Here is a 15,503-nt window from a genome sequence, read left to right on the forward strand (position 1 = left end):
TCCACCAGCACTAATGGAAGAGTTCCATCTGATTTTTCTGGGTTACAAAGTTAAGATCTAAACCATTAGTGACTCCTCACAGGTAATACGAGATAATCAGTAGTCTGAGCTCTAAGACTGAAGTAACTCACCTTTTCTTAAACTGATAGAGCGTATGACCAAGCCAAAGGGTACCCAGCATCAACATGAGACTAAGGACGGCAGTTTCACGTCCATAATGCACATCATGCGTGCCTGTTTGATTCTCTAGGGACATGGATCTGCTCACTGATGAATTCATCAAGAAGGTGGTATTGATGCCGAGGCTTGGAATAGCATCAGTTGGTGCTTTTTCCAAGTAACTTTCTCCTGTGCGCCCACTGTAGTAATATTTCTTAAAAACTGCACAAACAACCAACAGGCAAAGCATTAGGATACGTTTGTGACAATCAAAGCAAGTAAAATAAAGTGGTTCTTCCTTGCTTGATCATGCAGTATTAATGTTATGCTTCACCAGGTTTATAGCTCTACCCTCGAACCAGTGAAAAGAAGTCATGAGTGCTGCTTCTCTTATTTTAACAGCTAAGAAGTTAAGTTGATCTAAAGCAACGTTTGAACTGTAAGGACTTTCAGTGCTAATCATCAGTGTGATTTTGTTCCTGGTACTGGAATCACTGCCCTTATATGAGTATATACATATATATATATATATATTTAACACTTACTTACAGCAGCCTGATAAACAAATTCCATCAGCATCTCTATAGAAATTAAGAGCAGCCAGGCTGCACAGATACTTCAATGGACCTCAAAATGTACAGTAATTACTTTTCCTCCAAGGCTGGTCCAGAGTTTAAAGGTAAGTGTTGATGGCATGCAAAACCTGGCAGAACATTTGAATTTACACTGCAAATGGAAATTGAGTTAGAGAGTACCCGAAGTAAACCTGTACCAGTGAAACACCCATGAACACCTTTGGAACGATCCATAAATGTATTAGGTTAGCTCAGAAGCATTTATAGAAGTAATTAACGGTTGAAAATACACTCTTGTTTTTGAGCATTTAGGCAGCTGTGTTCCCATTTCTATAATGTTGGCTAGCTCCCAGCATATAAATGTGGGTTTGGAGTGATTTCACCTCTTTGGGAAGCAAGAGCTTGAGGTGCTATGAGGAACAAATAAAAGCAGAAGATGGAAGTTGGGTTTTGCATCCTTGGTGCTCCTATGATCAGACAGCAGCAGGCAGCACCTGCTGCCCCCTGTACCAGTGGGAAGATACAGAAGGATGGAAACCACCATATCAGAGCACTGCGGCCTCTCTACCTCTCTTCTCTTTAGTCAAAATACCCCTTGAACTTTGCATAGAGAAACTCAATACTCTTGAGCCAAAATCACAACAATCTGAAGCTTAGGCTACAATACCCCTCATAACATCTCCCCCCAGCCCCAAATAACAGCCAATTTTCTCATCTGCAGCAGGAAAAGCAGGCAAACCAAACTGGAATTCTAAATAGTTGAAACCAAGCAAAACTTTAAGCATTCTTGCAAAGCACAACTGCAATGTGCAACCACCTTGATTTTGGCTGAAGCACAGTTTACTTCTGGTTTGGAGCTCACCCTAGTGTAAAATGCCCCGTGTTTTACCATTTTGTGATTTTAACGGCAGTAATAATCTTTTTCTACCACCTTTACGTTTAAAAAGCAGTTCGGGCATTTGGCAAGTGGATAGAGTCAAAAGGACATACAAGTCATGAGAAAAAAAAAACCCTGGTTGCTTCACATTCAATACTTCTGTATATGGATTTATAGATCATAGAAGGTTTACAGTTCAAGATTTAACCTTTCAAGATTTACTCTCAGCCACAGAAATAAGGAGACCATTGCACTATTAAAGCATGAGGAAGGTTCCCCCAGGAAGGAGCAATTACAGCCTCAGTTAGCACCGAGTATTCCTGTACCATGAGCTGCGGAAGATATTTTGCTGTCATTTCCTCCCTCCACCCTCACAGCTGCATCCAGCCCAACAGGACACCCACACCTGCTTTGCTAAGAGGTAAACTGAGGCACTGAGCAGTGCCATGACCCATGTACCAGTACAGAATAGGTTGTGTTGGAGGATTTGTGGTTTCTGGCTCTAAACATGAAAGGACACTTTTGTCATAACAGAAGTGATTATGGCAGCATTTCCTGGGGATTAGCAGCTGGCCAGGGCTAACTGGCTGTTCACATCTCAATTGACCTTAAGCATTACTAAATCCTAAAGACATATACAGTTACTGAGCATGTGATAAACCAACAGCGTGCACAACCCAGCAACTATGCAGAGTGTATTTGCATTCATCTGCATTTAGATTTGAACTAGAATGAATAAGAAACAAGTTACTTTGTGCTGGGTGTTGTGGATTTGTTCAATCTCCCAACACTTAGAATCATAGAATCAACTAGGTTGGAAGATCACTTGGCTATATTGCAATAATACATTTAGGGCTGAGCACATCTTTGGTGCCCTGCCTTCAGCCTGACTATACCCACACTTCCTCTCAGGCTTCAATTTGCACCCACATCAAAACCAGACAGGATTGCTCCACTCAATCCTGGATACAGAGAAAGAAACTTTGACTTTACTCTTTAGTTAAAGCATCAAAAACATGCCAACGTGGCTAATGAAGGCCTTCATCCTGCACCACGGACTTGCTATAATGTGACTCCTGCAGATTTATAGCTAATTTTTTTGTAACAGAGATAAGTGAATCTGGTTGCCCACACTGAGAGAGAGCAGCAGAGCAGGTGGTTCCCTTGCTGAAACAGAGCCATGCTCAAGCCTAGCGTGTGCTCAAGTTCCCTCCAACAACATTAACTCGCTTTGTTTGCTTCAGCCAGTTTGCCACCATTTCCTGCAGAGTGCAGATGTCAAGATCAAACAAACACAGCTTTGGTGGCTGGGCCACATGGCGAAAACAAAGTGTCACCAGGATAGCATGAATGCACATGGCTGGATTCCTCTGTATGGTATCACATCCCTCCCCCCTTCTTTCCTGCACATGTATGAGTACCTTGCAAAAAAAATCAAGGCTATAAACAGACTGAGGAAAATATATCTGGGCAGGAGAAAGTGTCCTCTTGGCATTAAGAAAGCCCAAAGCTGCTGTCAGCTGGCTAGCCATAACCAGAACACATTGAACAGCATGGAAAAGGTACCAGCTTTCTCTTTCTGCTTAACTGCTCAACTGAAGCTCTGAGTGGGAGGAAGAGGAGGCAGCAGCAGCCATCACCTCCTACTATAAAACAAGAGTGAAAGATGACAGACAAGCATGCAGACATGGTCTGCACTGTTATGTGTTTAAATATGAGCACTGAGGGGGTTAAGAATAGTCTGTGCCCAGCAGCATCAGTGCCTTTCACCTGGGGACATGGCTGGATCTGGGGTCCCATCTGTTGAGGCACTGATAGTCCCAGGTGCAGCTGAAGCCAGAGTGAGCTGGAAAATGGCTGGAGTGTTGGTTTGATCTCATTACCATTGTTCCTATAAATTCAGCCCTTCCCAAGTACAAGGGAGAATGGCACTAATTCACTAATTATACTAATTAACCTCCAGAATCCTCTCCTGTCCCTGCTGCAATATTCTTGCATTGAGTAAATACTCACATATTACTTCCATTTTCCTGGGAGTCTGGCAGCTGAGATCAATGGATGCTTTCTGTACCTTTAACGTGCATTCTATGCCCCTGCTATGGGAAATCAGCTCTCTCCTACAGAAGCACTGTGAACACTTGCAGTTGCTCACTTTTACAGAGCAGCTGAATGTTCTGTTCAGGAGCACCTAAATGCCACAGGGAGACTGTCCTATGCCTCCAGAACAGGGCACCAACACTACACAGTAAGCAAAGTTCAGAGCTACACAGTGAGCAAGTAGAAAGCAAAGTATCCCAGAACAGCTTCTCCTTCACCAAGCTTTGTCTAAACAGGGTATTTGAGAGATGCAGGTGTTCTGCAGAGTTAAATCCCCCTCCTATTGCACAATCAAAGCACGTATAAGCCAAATTAAGGATTCCCGATGAAGCGAAGAAGTATCTCACTTCAAATTGCTTTGCAGTGTCAAACTTGCTCTTTGAAGGTGTTCTCATTGCATGCAAGATACCATGAGCCAAACCGAAGTATCTCAAAAACAAGGGGTGTGCTCAGTGTACTTAAGGTATGTCCTGAAGGATTTCAAAGGTCACAAAACCCAAGGAATGTAGACTCTGACAACTTCCCACTGGGATGAACAGAAAGATCGCCACCCACAGGGCATTTCTGCCAACATCTTCCACCTTCACAAATACATCCTGCCAATTCTGATGGGAAGAGAGGTACCAGAGAAACCTGTTACATCCCAGGGCTGCTCACCTAGAACTTAACTAATGAGGACCTAGACTGGAAGGGCAGAATAGCTTTAGGAGCATGCTGGAAAGCACTAAGTCCTCATGCTGCCGTTAAGAAAGGGTCTCGCATTAGAATGGGCAATCTCAAGCCATATAGTTTTAATAATACAGTTAGGAAAGAGGTCTAGATGCCTTGCATTTAGAATGGACCATTTTTATTTTTGCCAGGACCAAAGAGACTGGTATCAAGAAAAGACTTCCACAGTAACATTATTATGGTTTCTCCATCCAGTAAAAGTTAAGACATTAAATCCTATCTCAGCTAACTGAAATTAGATCTGATAGAAATCCTGAACATCCAGGTAAACTGCTGACAAAGCGGTACTTCGATCTCACACTGACAAAGTTTCCCCCCGGAGACCCTGAACGAACATGGAACAAGCAAACATCATGCATATTTGCAGCCTTGCATTTCTCTGACAAGGAAACAAAGCAGAGATCTGCATTGAAAAACGTTGCTGGAAAACTTACCTTTAATAATGCCTTTGAAGGCATCAAGCACAAATGTGATGGATATAAAAAGTGCAATTATTTCTTCTGTTGACCTGTGGAAAAAATTCCAGGCATTAATATAGCCATTAGCAGAGTCTGCATTCAACTCCATTCAAAGGAAAAATCAGCATATTCATGCATTTACATAAAATTATACCGATTTTAGTTAAACTCCAACTCAGGAAACAAAACCCAGCGAATCTTTTAAGCGCTTCTTTCAAGCTGGAACAATAAGCTGAAATGATACTAGCTTCATCTCGTAAAACACATTTTGCAGTAAGTTTGTAATTAAGGAGCTTGTGGAATGTATAATTTTTCCATTTGCTGAATAATCTGATCAAAATATGACTTCTTGAAAATAGCTACCTTTTAAAGAGTTTCATCAGAAGACTGAAATTAAAGAGGGAGTACATCACAAGGAAAAAGCTGTTCCACAGTCCAATCCAGGCATAGAAAGCACTGAAATCCAAGTTGTAGTCATCACAGATTCCTCGGATGACTGCAAAAGTGAAGCATTCACGTGTCAGATTAAACTTCTGATATTACCACCCTGTGAGCACCATCTGCTTGATGGCAAAAAGCACCATTTTAAAGACTTCACTCCAACGGACTTATGGCAGATACCGTTAAAGGTCTGTTATTACACATCCAAGTGAGCAGTGGATCAATCCAAACTGTTTTACTCTTCCCCGCCCCTTTCCTCCACTAGAAATGGGAAGAAGCACTTGGAAAACTATTCTCTGCTCAAAGCATCTTTCCTAGGGATTAAGGCCCCAGAATCAGCCCTTGGAATTTGCTCTCACTGACATTTCAGGATGCTGTTGATCAAGGTGTCTCATACATGTTTTTGCACCCTGCATGCTCAGCCACTGTGCTATGGACAAAACCTCACGTCTTAAACCTTTCAACCTTACCATAGCCTCTCTGATTGTTCCTATAGATATTGAGTTTGCTCCTTCATACCTCTGGCTCAGTAATAACAGTGTGCAACTGCAACTAGAAAGCTATTAACCACATCTTAACAGACAAATCAAAAAGCTCCCAAACTAACCCACCTCACCCCCCATAAAAGCTACCAAACCAAACAACAAGAAACATTTTGTTTCAGGCTCTTAGCATCAAGTTTGTTAAAGGCAACCACATAAGAAAACCATTAGATGAAAAATATTTCCTCCCTTAAGCATTTCTTTTCATTGCTTCATCTCACAAGTGTTTTTTCTACACGAAATGATTCCTTTAGAAACCAATTTTAACTAAACCTGAATCAAATTTCCCCCCTTTCCCTGAGCACCAGAAGCATCTCTTTAACATTGATATATTAAACAAATGCAGCTAAAGCTCTAACAGGATTGTAAAGTTCTTGCACAAAGTCCCATTCCACCAAACCCAATCACACCAGTCCCGTGACATACATGTTTAATAGACTTACCATTAATGTAGAGTGCTAAGGGAGCTGTAGTTAGGAGTACAACTAGAGGCTGCCCTGAAAACAGTGCATAAAGAAGCCCTCCAATACACTGGCCAACGATTGTCTTCTGCACATCTACAAGCAATTAGGAAGGAAGGAAACAAACAGCGTTTTAAACCAACACCTTCTTGACCAAGGAGCATTCATGAGGCATAGAAGCCAACTGCTAACGAGTAAGAGCGATGTTCAGAGGGTATAGAGGTAAGATTGTGAAAGCAGGAAGTGATTCTTTGCCAACAAACTTGAACCAGTAATTTAGGAGGCCATCAGGTTTCCAGATGTTAAACTGCGAATGCTGGGGTTTTTATTTGATTTGAGGGTTTGGTTTCTTTCCCCTCCCTCCTTTGTTTTGGTTTTTAGCACCTATTTTGAGCAGCTATAAAAACATAACCAGTGTTTGTGGAGGCCTTCAGGACAAGATTTCAACTAAGACTCCTATGGACTCTAACAGCAGTATGAACTGCTTCAGGGCCACAACTGAGATAGAGCAAAGCATCATTTGCTACAGCAGCAGCTTGGATACTGGCAATCATACTGGCAATCAGAATCAGATCAAAAGCACAGGAAAAATGTGCAGATTACATAGTCATAAAGTGGGCATCATTTAAAAACACAGCAGCATGTATCTAAGTTCAAGTCAGATGATACTATCCAAAGTAGTGTTAATTTTTTCTAGTCTTCCAAGAAATAGTCATGGACATACAATTAGAAAACCTTCAGTTATGGGGTTTTTAAGTAAATAAAAACTATCACAACTTTCTGTGTCCAGAAAACTATCACAAACTTCTGTGTCCAGAGCTACCCAGTTTGAATACATGGAATCTTATAACAGATGCACAAACTGATAAACTTACCAATAACGCCTCGGGTATTTTCATCATTGAGTGACCCAAAGGCAATGGATGGAAGGAGGCAGGCAAAATACAGAAAGATCATGGTTGTGATGTATTTCCCTATAGCTTTGTTGTTTCCAATAATACCTAGTGTAAACCATAACAAAAGTCATGTTAGCACTGTCCATTTATAAAGGATTCAAACTCTACTCAAGTCAGCCATATGTACCAATAACTCCTTTTCATGTTGAAAGGCAGATGTAGAAGTTCAGTCCATACTTAGTCTTAACATATAGGTATGTCTTTAACATTTGATTTTGTATAACCACGCTCTTTTGTTCATCTGGGACCATAAGGAGAAGCACCAACATGCCATCAGTTTGCTTCAACTGGCATTCCTGGCATCATAAAAGCAGGAAATACTCGAAGCCTCCCATTCAGTTTTGTCAGCCCCAAAAGCTTGGAATAGGATCAAAGCAGAAACTGTAAGTTTAGGTTTTATAAACCCCCTATCCCTACCTTTTTAATACCAATTTTATAGGCATCCCGGTCTATGCCCCTAATGAATTTCATGACGATCGCTCATCTTCACAACTCACAATGCCTTGGGCAGGAAAACATGAAGCACTTCATTTTCCCTTAGGTAGAAGTCTGAGATTATAGGCTTGAAATCAATAATAGTCTGAGATTATAGGCTTGAAATCAATAATATGCTATGCTGAGCCAATTAGTGCTAGCAGACATACAAAAACAAATAGCACAAGAGGTCAAGAATGTGTATGTTGAGAGTTTTGTCCTTAAAAGAGCCTTTCTAAAAGAATGGCTTCTTTCTTTTCCATCCACTCACCCCCTCTCATCTCCATCGGAAAAAACACACCAGGCCAAAACAAAAGCAGCCAGAGAGAGAATTAAAGTGTCATAATATGAATTTGAGGGCCTCTGAAGTAGCTTCCCTTCCCTTTCCTGTTTTCAGGCTGATGCGCATCCCCCAGTGAGCTCATATCACACAAGAGAAAGGATGAGAGATGGCCACAGCTGATATTGCTTGAGGAGAACAGCTTTTCCACAGAACAGCCTCTTCAGAGAAAACCTTAAAGCAGCCTTCAAGCTGCTTGTGCCACCATCCTTGAGGGTGTTTCTGTTGTGAGACACTTGGACGAGATTGGAGTTGCCTAATTCCACTTTCTGGAAGCCTCTTTAGCAGTTAAGTCTCACACAGGCATCTGCCTCTAAGCTCCCCAAAGTCCATCTCAGCTTCTGCAAGCATCAGTCCCTTGCCAAGAGAGCTACAAGCTCCTGAGTTGAATCAGAGAAGGGAGGGCTTTGCATTAGAGGCTCTTGGTGCAACGCAGAGAATCTGGACAGTCACAACAGACTAACTGCATCACTGGAATGAAATTTCAGCCAATGACTTTGGGATCTTATCTAACATCTGCTTTCTGCACCATTTGCTGTGCAGAGATAAGGAGAGGAGGAGGATGCAGAAACCAAAAATCAAAGATGATGAGTAATGAAAAGGCAGCCACATGAATAAAGGGACACCTTAAAGGTTCCTGTTCACAGACACAAGAAACAGACAAAAATAGGAGTTTTGATGCTCAGCAGCCTCAAAATAAAGGGCAGGGGCTAAAACTTGACAAGAGACATTTCAAGCATGCAAATATGAACCTGACCTTCAGGAGTCATAGGACCAGCTGTTTCCAGGCAGATTCCTTTTAGTTTACTATGAGGATACAGAAACCACAGACCACATTCCTGACCAATCTTGGCAACCAAAGGGCCTGAAATCTACTTCTTGCAGATGAAGCTTTCTCATGTGATCTTAAGTCCAACAGATGTAGGCTCCTACCTCACACTCCCAAGTGCCTGAGACCTTGAGGGAAAAGGAAAGACTTGGCAGGGCAAACAGTGGATTGAGTGGCAGATTTATATGTTGAGATGGTCACATCCTTGTTCAGAGGACTCTGTGCCACTCCAGAATACTACTTTTTAGACAAAGGAGACTTTCCAAGGTCAAAGGCAACAATGCCTGAAAGCTTTGAAATCATTCATAAGACGACTGGCAACCAGGACCAAAGAAACAACTTATAGTTAGGAAAAGAAAAGCTCATTTGCTGAGCAGAGAAAGGTACATAAATGATGAGGTGCTTCCTAAAAACACCTTTCAGGTAGATAAACCATAGTATGAGAGGGCTGAAGGAAGGAAGAAGCCTTCAAGAGCATCACAAAAATCCATGCATGGCTTTTAGTTTCAGGTTCTATCCTTGCAAAGCAAGCAGCAGGAGTCCTTCCTGATCAAGGGGGTCCTTCTGCCACATCATGGCTGGATGCAAGACTTCCTGTACAAAGCAATACTTCTATTAGACCATAATCAGTCAGATGAGATCCAAGGAGCAAAGAATCCCTCCTGGTAGGCAGCAAAATTCACTTCATAATGGAGACAATAATTGAACATCCTCTTTCACAAACATGATTAATCACTTTAATTACAGTTTAAACCATGATGAAATACAGCCTCATTGTACAGACTCACCTGAAACAAGCACTAAAAATGCAGTATTAACCACAATTTACCTTTTGCCTTTTTAAAGCCAACATCTGGCTAAACAGATTCAGGGTCTATTTGCAATCTAGGGACTGACATGACTTCATTGAAAAGAAGGTGGGCTGCATCATGATGGCATTTCGTCTGCAGCAGGCTCATAAAGCCATTGAATAACGTTGTCACTCCAACTGCACAATCTAAATGTGTAGCAGAGAAATCAGCTCTGGGTCCAGCTGTGAAACTGGAGTAGCTGACTATTACAGAAGCAATCCTTTGAAATTAAGGTACATCTACGCATTGAAATGGGAGGCAATTATGTGCATCAACATGACAGTTCTATTTCACTTGCTTCCATTTCTAAAATGTCGTCATTTTTAAAAGACAAGGTTAGAGCAGCAGAGAAAACCGAAGCACTGCTGGCCTCACTTTGCTTCATCAATAAATTAACGGCCAAGACACCCAGAGATTGGGACTAGAGCTCCTTAATCTACTAATTGTACATTTACTGGAGCAAAATTGAGACAGATGAACATTCTACGTGATGTCTATTAACATTCCTTCCCAATTCTCTGAAATACCCAATGCAAAGCAAGTTTAATTACACTGATCTGCAGCACAGCAGCGAGGATGTGTCTATTAAAACCCTGATTTAAAAACATCACCTTTCAGTGCTAAAGCTCAGTACGGATATCTGGTCACAGGTTTTGAGCCATAAAAACTCAAAGCATTACAAACTTCTGCTAATGCCATTAAGCTGGCCATTAACTTATGTGAATGGCTGCTAAATTCTGCCCAGTTTTCTGAAGATGAAAAGAAGATCAGTCTCCCCTTATGTCCTGTGAAGAGTAAATCACCATACAATTGAGACTAAGAACTGGAAAAGGAGCTCCAGCCTTACTGATTTTGGAGCAGAGAAGCCAAGCATGTTCTCAGACTAGAGAGGTATGAACAAACAAATCAAGGGCTCAGCTTTTGTTTCTTATTTCTTTCAGCCCATTTGTCATAAAGCCTCTTGGAAGGAAACATCCGCAGACAAAACAAGATGTTTTTATGTATCTTTGATGTGTTCCCATTCACCATGAACAAAGAGAGAGACTTCAAAAGTAACCCAGGTCATGATGACCCAGAGCAAACCAACAAGTCTGTCTTCAGTTGGACACTGAACTGTTACATTCAGGTTGCAAAGTGATGTAAGAGCTGCCTTATCATCTAACAGAGGGTAGCAGAGGCGATGAAGGGAAAAAGCCTATATGCAATCCCTTTGCTCTTCTTCCTCATTCAAGGATACAGTCCAGCCAAAGTAGTCAGTGCAATGAGGTGGGACAGTCAGTGAAGGTTTGGCACATGCCACAGTCAATCCACAGCAACTTAAGCTCTGTGCTATTGTAGACAGCCAGCAAAACAAAACTTCCCTTTCACATCCCAGTTTCCCGGTGCCTTCTTCAAGCCTTCCTTCTAAGCCTGCTCACATTACAGGGAGCTCTGGAGATCTCCCCCTCCTGCAAACCATCACCATCAAATCCCAAGGATGCTGCCAGCAGATGCCTTACTCGCAGGAGCTGGTGAGGGACCCTCTGCAGGACCAAGGACAGGGAGGAATCCACATTTCCAGCTGAACCATTCACTCACCACATCCATGTGTGCTGAGGACACAGGTCCAGGAAAACAGAAGGAAGCAGAATAAATCTCAGCTCTCCTATCTTCCCTTCACCCTCTCTCCCCAAGAGGGGAAGGGATACAACAGAACACAGCATCAAAGCTCACCATAAGAATCTCAGGCACATCAAATTTCCCCTCTGGCACTCCAGGCGCTCCATTCATAAGTGTTTATTCCTCCATGTTGCAGCAGGAAATACACACTGAAGAATAAATGTAGCAGCTTTGAGGGGTTTTGGGAAACTGAGAGCTGAGTCCAGGCAGAATTCCTTCCTCCATTCAAACCAGCCATAATATTAAAAAATTCAGGAAGCTCCTAGAGTTTTGACTAAGTTTTAAAGACTAATAATATTGATACACATATATTTTGAACCTATTTGACAAAATCAGAATGACACTTGGTACAAGCTTTTTTTAAGGCAGAATCCCATAAAGAAAGGTTGTAGTCATCAAGAGGAAACTACATATCAAATGGTGTGAATCCTAAATTAAAAGGAAAATGATAGGTGTTCTTAGGCTCTGCATAGCCCAATTGTTCACCTTCAGATGCTTCCACTGGAAGAAACCTATTACAAGCCATAGTTATCACTAAAAGTTTAGCAAACTCTTCCTTGATCCGTTGAGCATTCAATAGAATGCGCAAGACTTCACAACCCAAAGCAAAGTTGACAAGTTCCTAATCTGCAGGTAAAAGAAATGAGAATGATTTCTTTCTCTCCTCTCCCAAATCATGATGTAAGGATAATTTAATAGCCAGATTTGTGCAATGTGTGAAGACCACCAATCCCACTAACATCCAACTGACCAAACGCTTGCTGGCTCTACAAAAGCCCTCTTATTTATCACCCTGTTCATCTGTCTAACCCAAAACCCCAGGATGCTTCTCAGAGTGATGATTTAGAGACTCCAACCATTGAAAAAGGCATCTTTGTATGTCAGAGCTCTTTGATGGTGCATGTGTGGTTGTCTGGAGTGCAGACATTTGGATGGCTCAAATCCCCAATGTTCTGGTAAGCTGCTGCTTTGAGATGGCCCAGGAGTTTCACATTCCTGATCACCTTCAGTCTTGGTTTATGGCAGATGCATTATGCTCCATCTGGTTTTCATTCCATGCTGATCCTTAAATAATTCATCCTAATTTCTGATATTTTTAGGAAGAAATGGCATATACTAAATATATGTTTCTGGAAAATATCCTCCTTTTCCTCATCCTATTTGAAAGAGCACAACTGCTCCTAAGGTGGATATTTCACATTTGAGCTTCAATATTTCTTGAGTTTCACTTGGCTTGTGTTTGTACTTTCTTCTCTCCAGACATTGTATAACAATGCTCTGACACTTTTAATCACATACCTGCATTTTATACCAAAATCAGCTTTCTGGAATGTTTGTAACGCTGGATTCTCACTATGACAGTGTTTTATCACTCAGGGCAGATGTATGATGGACCCAAGGGAACAATTATTTCAAGCTAGTCAATCCCGGCACCTTGTTTATGCCAAGCCTGATCTGCTATGCACGCCAGTTCATTGAAAGCTTGTGGAGCTGGATATAGCTGACAGGCAGCTTGCAGAGTTAATTTGGATACATAGAGAGCCAAAACATAAACCCTGAAATGCATTTCCAAATTTGTTGACAGCCAAAGTTGGCCACAGGACCATCATATGGTCCTGTGCTTCTGAACCTACTGTGCTCAGGACACCAACAGCCGCAGCACATCTGCAATGGGTCCTTACAAGGTGTTTCTGCAGCACTTCCCTTCTGAAGTGCTTTAATATCCCTTTATAATGAAAGGTTAGCACTACAAAGCAACAACCATGGAGATGAAGTGTCTTGAACCCACTCCAGAGGTGTCCGGATTAGCACCATAAGTCCCCTGCCACATCTGGTGCCAATGATGCACATGCTATTCTGTTTTGTCAGACTCCTTGTTGTTCCCTCTACCCCCAACATAGGCTCAAATCCCCTATGAATATAGTATTACCTTGACTTCAGACAGAGCCTGTCCTCCTATCACCCCAAGCCTCCTGCGAATAGTTTCACCCCAGCAATTACAAAGCACCTGGAGAAAGCATCCAGAACTCAACCACTGTGCTAAGCCAGCATCTCACCCCATTTTATTCTTTCCAGCACAGTGGACATCACTAGCTTCAAAACACACTGTGGTGGATGAAGCATTCCTAGTCAACAAAGCTGGATCTCTGCAGGAAACAACTACTTGGCAGCTCCCCCAGACACATGCATCTCCTTCAGCCGGGCAGCCATTAGCTGATTCCTATGTTTCTCTGCTGGTGGTGACCATCCTTGTCAAAATGCGGTGAAGGACACACATCCATACCCTGCTCATGCTTGCTCTCAAGCTTCAGCTGCTGTGAAAGGTGGCTTTGCACTAAAAGACTTATCTACAAGATGGGGCTCAGGTATGCATCTTCTTTTCTTATGCCAACTCCAAGGGAGAGAGCCTTCAGCAGAGGTGCAGGGGGGAAGGCTGGGACACTGTGTCTCAAGCTAAGAAGGATTTAAACAAAAGAAGGTGTCTGATAGAGCCCCAAGATTCTCCTTGCCAACACTCTTCATTTTATGGGAGCTTTCTTGGTTTGATACTTGAATATATTAACCAACTCTCTAGTAAGCTAGGAGAATTGAACATGTTTTGATGTCAACCTGAGGCTCTACAATCATGGTTTGCCTTGAAGACTTTTCACAGCCTTTAAGAATCTCTGAAAGTGGAAGTTTGAGAGCAAAAAGGGGAGAAAGTGACTCTTAAAACTAAACAAGGGCATTGTGGGAGCTAGATAAAGCCTGAAACCTGAGGCTCAGTATAAACACTCCTGTGATCCGGCTACCACAGACAAGCTATATCCTGTTTTTAAAAGCACCGAGCTGAAGTTACTACAGCTCAGAAGTTGTTTAAGCATTCTCAACTCCCCCAGCATCACCATAATTGCTATTGATGCTGGCTTGCAAAGACAGCAGTAAGGGTCTATTAGCCCAGAGCTGAGCAATTAGGTTGCAATGAGTTGATTTGTGTCTACACACGACAACAATCAATCCATTTAATCGCTTCATTGCTTAATAAAAATTAAGATCCTCATCTACATACAGCCAGCATCTTCATTAAGGGAAGACTGCAAGACTCATCCATAGCGTGCCACGCTGCCTAGTCACGGGCTTTAGTCAAAAGATGCTGTTAAATCAGGAGTCAGAGAGGTATTACACATATCAAAGAACACATTCAATGCACACTGTAAACAGGACATCACATCACAAAAAATTCAAGATCGGGCCAATGCTTTCATAAACATTGGCCAACATACCATCAGTGAAGTCCAAAGCGTACACTGGAAATCTTCGTGCAATGTCATCAGAAATCCCCTTGCCAACATTGAGAAACTCATGCAACTAAAGAAAGGAAGGAAGTGCTGTGTCAGTTGAAAGACTCATGTATTGTTAAAGAGATTAACCTCCTTATTCAATACTGATAGGAGCAAAACTGGTCATGTTGAATAGGGCATTCAAATCTGATTCTGTAATGATAATAACAATAAACTCATTGCACTTCAATTTATATCCTCGGAAGCATTGTGAAAGAGAAAAATCCCCCAGACCACCCTGTTTTCCTCCCTTCCTTCCCTTTTTCCCCTCCCATTCATGTCTGCTTTGCAGGTGAGGGAGCTGATGCACAGTGTGACTCGCTGAAAACACCCTGGCCAACAGCAGGATTAGACCTTGCACACCCTGGGGTTAAATATCAAGTCAGAGATGCCTTTCCTGTCTCTCTAGCAAGCTTGTTTTTCTTTGGATGCCACAACAAAAACTCTTCCCCCAAATTCATGTAAAGAATTTGAAAGGGGATCCCCAGAAAGTGCTCCCTTCTGTAGCATTGCCATGGGAAAAGGCGATCTCAAATCGATGCTCAAGGCAAGTTGGACAGAGCCTTGGTCTAGTGTGAGGCATCCCTGCCTATGGCAGGGGGTTGGAGCTAGATGATCTTAAGGTCCTTTCCAACCCAAACTATTCTGTGATTCTAAGGGAACTGTCTAGACCTCAAATGCCACCAAAAGCTTGAATAACTTCATATAACCAAGCCATAATTACTACCCATTAAA

At 42.1% G+C, this 15,503-nt stretch overlaps 1 protein-coding gene across 5 annotated transcripts in view; it reads right to left on the reverse strand.

The window, feature by feature from the left end:
- The window catches only part of SLC4A11 (solute carrier family 4 member 11), a 148,225-nt gene that overhangs the window by 20,904 nt on the left and 111,818 nt on the right, over positions 1-15,503 (reverse strand). For all 5 annotated transcript variants that reach the window (XM_065662208.1, XM_065662198.1, XM_065662216.1 and 2 more), the window contains 6 exons: positions 14,712-14,796; positions 7,215-7,340; positions 6,322-6,435; positions 5,259-5,391; positions 4,872-4,945; positions 132-381 (listed from right to left, as the gene is read on the reverse strand). In XM_065662208.1, coding sequence (XP_065518280.1) covers positions 132-381; positions 4,872-4,945; positions 5,259-5,391; positions 6,322-6,435; positions 7,215-7,340; positions 14,712-14,796 — 782 coding nt within the window. The remainder of the gene's footprint in view (positions 1-131; positions 382-4,871; positions 4,946-5,258; positions 5,392-6,321; positions 6,436-7,214; positions 7,341-14,711; positions 14,797-15,503) is intronic.

This window comes from Lathamus discolor, chromosome 1 (genome assembly GCF_037157495.1).
Source record: "Lathamus discolor isolate bLatDis1 chromosome 1, bLatDis1.hap1, whole genome shotgun sequence".
Taxonomy (NCBI): domain Eukaryota; kingdom Metazoa; phylum Chordata; class Aves; order Psittaciformes; family Psittacidae; genus Lathamus; species Lathamus discolor.